Genomic DNA, 3,276 nt, shown 5'->3' on the forward strand with positions numbered 1-3,276 from the left:
CTACTTTTACTGAAAATTAATTATAGCATCAGTAATAATTATCAAGTATTTTTGAAACATTCAAATCCATATTGAAACGACTAATTTTTTATATTTTTTTTACTCATTGAATTGTGTTAAAATGATGAAAGTAAGTATTCTTTGAAAAGGTAAAATTTCAATTGTAATTTTACGATTATAATAGCTTTTGCCACGAGATGTGACAAATTTGATTGTATATTCGGGCTGTAAACTTATTACTTTTACTCAGAGAGCTAAAATTTCTCGTGAGCTATCTAATTGTAAGACTATTAATGAGATTTATATTTTTGTATTAACAATTTTAACTCACTTGGCCTATAATGCAGATCTACAATAGGCATCGTCATTTCTCCGCATCCATGAAAACAGTATTTAGTTTTCAACGATAAACCCATAAAGTTTAATAAGTATACTTGTGGCCCCAAATCTTTATCGTATCCAACAATTATAGGATCGGCAAACAGAGGCTAAAATTATATAGATATTAAAATGTGAGCTAAAAATTAAAGAAACTCATACATTTTGGGTAACCATTCCATTATATAACATGTGCTATGAAAATGAGGGAAAATCTAGGATTTCGTTGATAATAATATATATAGTGCTACACTTTCATAATCTAACTAGCAGGATAAAGCAATATTCCATAAAGCTTTATGAAAAAACTTCACCGATTCATAAAAAGAATATTAAAGGTATTCACTTGATGAACAAATTGAAAGTATGAAATGACGTAATCAGCTTTGAATTAAACAGGGTTGATATTTAAAATATTGAATGCTTTAAAAATTTTATTGGAAAAGCATTATAACAAATTAATTTTTTGATACATAAGTCTAACACTTATTCTTAGCACTTAAATGCTTATTTTAACATATTTGCGTCCTTATTTCTAAAACAGAATCATCTTCAATTAAAAAGCTCCACTAAGATTTATCTTAATTGCCAATAGAAATGCCAATGCATTTGAAAAATATTAACCTTTATAGCATCATACCAAATATAAAAATAAGTAATTTGTTGATGTTGAATATCAATGAATAATTGACTTTAAATTCTTCATGAGAATAAGATTTTGAAATCATCTTATTTATCAAAAGTAGGTTTTAGATAAAAAATAGTGTACGTAAGGTTCACACGCGATTGAAGTAAAACTTGTTTGCTACTGTACAAGATGGCAGTTAAGTGAAAATAAATACTTCATATAACAATTTTGAATAATGTTTTATTAGTAATATATTAACACTCGCGATGCACTTATTTATTGGTGTCAACCGTTATACACATTTGTATAATAATAAATTATAAATTATATATTTATATTAGCATTTAAAATATGTATAATATTTGAAAACAATAATTTATTCAAAGTCATACTTCAAATATGATCGGTTTGTCATTGTAATTAGCATGTAGAATTGAACTTTTATCAGAGAAATGAAGTAATTGCTGATTAATAACTTTTATAATATTCGTTCACATGGTGGATTATGTTAAACAACGGCTAAACAAATATCGTTTTTGCAACTTCACTCATCATAAAATAATTGTCTTTGAAGAACTTCATGTAATTAAAATTAACATACATTTATTGACTCGTGGTATTTTTTTTACTTTTTTGCTTGTGATATAATCTCATTCTTTGAACAGCTGTAATATCTATTCTACCTTAAAAATATTTTTTCATTTCAATCACTTCAAAGATTTATAGAGACTACGAATAATATAGAAACTATTTCAATGAACTTATGTTTCATACACGACGCAAATGCTGCATTTGTTTTATTATTTTCATTATAATAATTTACGGGGAACAGGGTAAAATATTCTTCTGATTCAGGCATTTTTAATTAAATCAAGATTTGTACTACCATGTAACTTTAAAATGTTATTTATCTATGCCGATTTCCTTGTCGATATCGATACGCATACAACGACAGATGTTTATTCACATACGCGACGACTAATCACAATCGACCCGTATAGAAATGCAATCATCGAGAGCGAATGACGAATCACTGGCACTCAACTCTTATCTTATCTTATCTGCCGTAATGCATTTCCGTTGCATTTGTTGTGCGGATTTACACCCTGGTCGCGCCTAAAGAAGTTTTACTTCAAAAATTATTTAGGCTGTTTCTGTTTTCAAGTTCTATAAAGAATTTATTTAGTGGAAATTTACGGACCAATTCTCCGAAAAAATAGACCGCAACACAGCCTTATTATAGCAACACTATATTACCCCATAGTCTTCATATAAAATTTACTAAACACTGTCAAAATACTATGTATTTGCGGTGCTGTCGGTCTTTTCAGACATAAAATTTAACCGAGAAAACGCACAAACGTCAAAAAAGAATATTATCATAACCGCATCTTTATGACGTGCATTTATAACACATACTGAGCTTAGGTTTTATGAGAGAAATGCATTTTGATAGTTTTTAGTACCATTTCATATGAAGAAAAAAGCTTAATACAGCTCTGCCATAACAAAAGTATGTTACAGTCTATTTTTTCGAAAAATTGACCCGTTAGTATAAAGAATTTTATTGATTTTCATTTCTCAATAACTCACATTTGTGTGTTCAGGAGTCGATAATGCATCAGTTGCTATATTAATTATCCCTTTAATACTTAAGCTGTATCCGTGTTTTATTCTAAATAGATTTATAGTCAGCTTAATATGATTGACCAGTTGTTCGATATCTGATGGATCGCCTTCCGCTGCCAATAATAGATGTTTGTCAAGCTCGTAAATGTTTGCCCTTCCTTCGATAATAATACAGAGATTATTTTTTATGTGAATTAACGGAATATAATAGAAACTAACAATAAGTTTTACCTGGCAGAACAAATGCACTTGCTGATGTATTTTTAACGTCAGCGCACAACATCACGTGATCTTTAAATTGCACAGCAATTATACCTCCCATAGTATACAAATATTCGACAAAATTGAAAAATGTATGAAAATATACTATTAAATGACAAAGTTATATAAGTGGTTTCAACTGTTTTTATCAGTACGTCATCATTTATCAGAAACAAAATTAGTTTGTTTTCAAATTAGGTTTGCTCGTAGGTAAGTGACTAAAACGACCAAGGTAGTAATTGTTAGTTATACAATATAACTAAGTCCATCACTACTTCGGAGTTTTTTCTAATTAAATTCTATTCTAGTTGAAATTAATAAAACTTCAAAGTTCAAAGTTTTAATTAACCCACTTTTTAAACAATCTAATGTGAAATTCT

At 28.4% G+C, this 3,276-nt stretch overlaps 1 protein-coding gene across 1 annotated transcript; it reads right to left on the reverse strand.

Annotated features, from left to right (window-relative positions):
* Positions 1-246: 246 nt before the first annotated feature.
* On the reverse strand, positions 247-2,957 carry LOC113387384. The gene is made up of 4 exons (XM_026624847.1): positions 2,867-2,957; positions 2,600-2,793; positions 332-488; positions 247-287 (listed from the first exon to the last, which is right to left on the reverse strand). The coding sequence occupies exons 1-4, from the start codon at positions 2,955-2,957 to the stop codon at positions 247-249; spliced, it is 483 nt and encodes a 160-aa protein (XP_026480632.1).
* Positions 2,958-3,276: the final 319 nt, after the last annotated feature.

Source organism: Ctenocephalides felis, unplaced genomic scaffold (assembly GCF_003426905.1).
Source record: "Ctenocephalides felis isolate EL2017-DRISC unplaced genomic scaffold, ASM342690v1 CF-g0.4_SCAFFOLD_00845, whole genome shotgun sequence".
Taxonomy (NCBI): domain Eukaryota; kingdom Metazoa; phylum Arthropoda; class Insecta; order Siphonaptera; family Pulicidae; genus Ctenocephalides; species Ctenocephalides felis.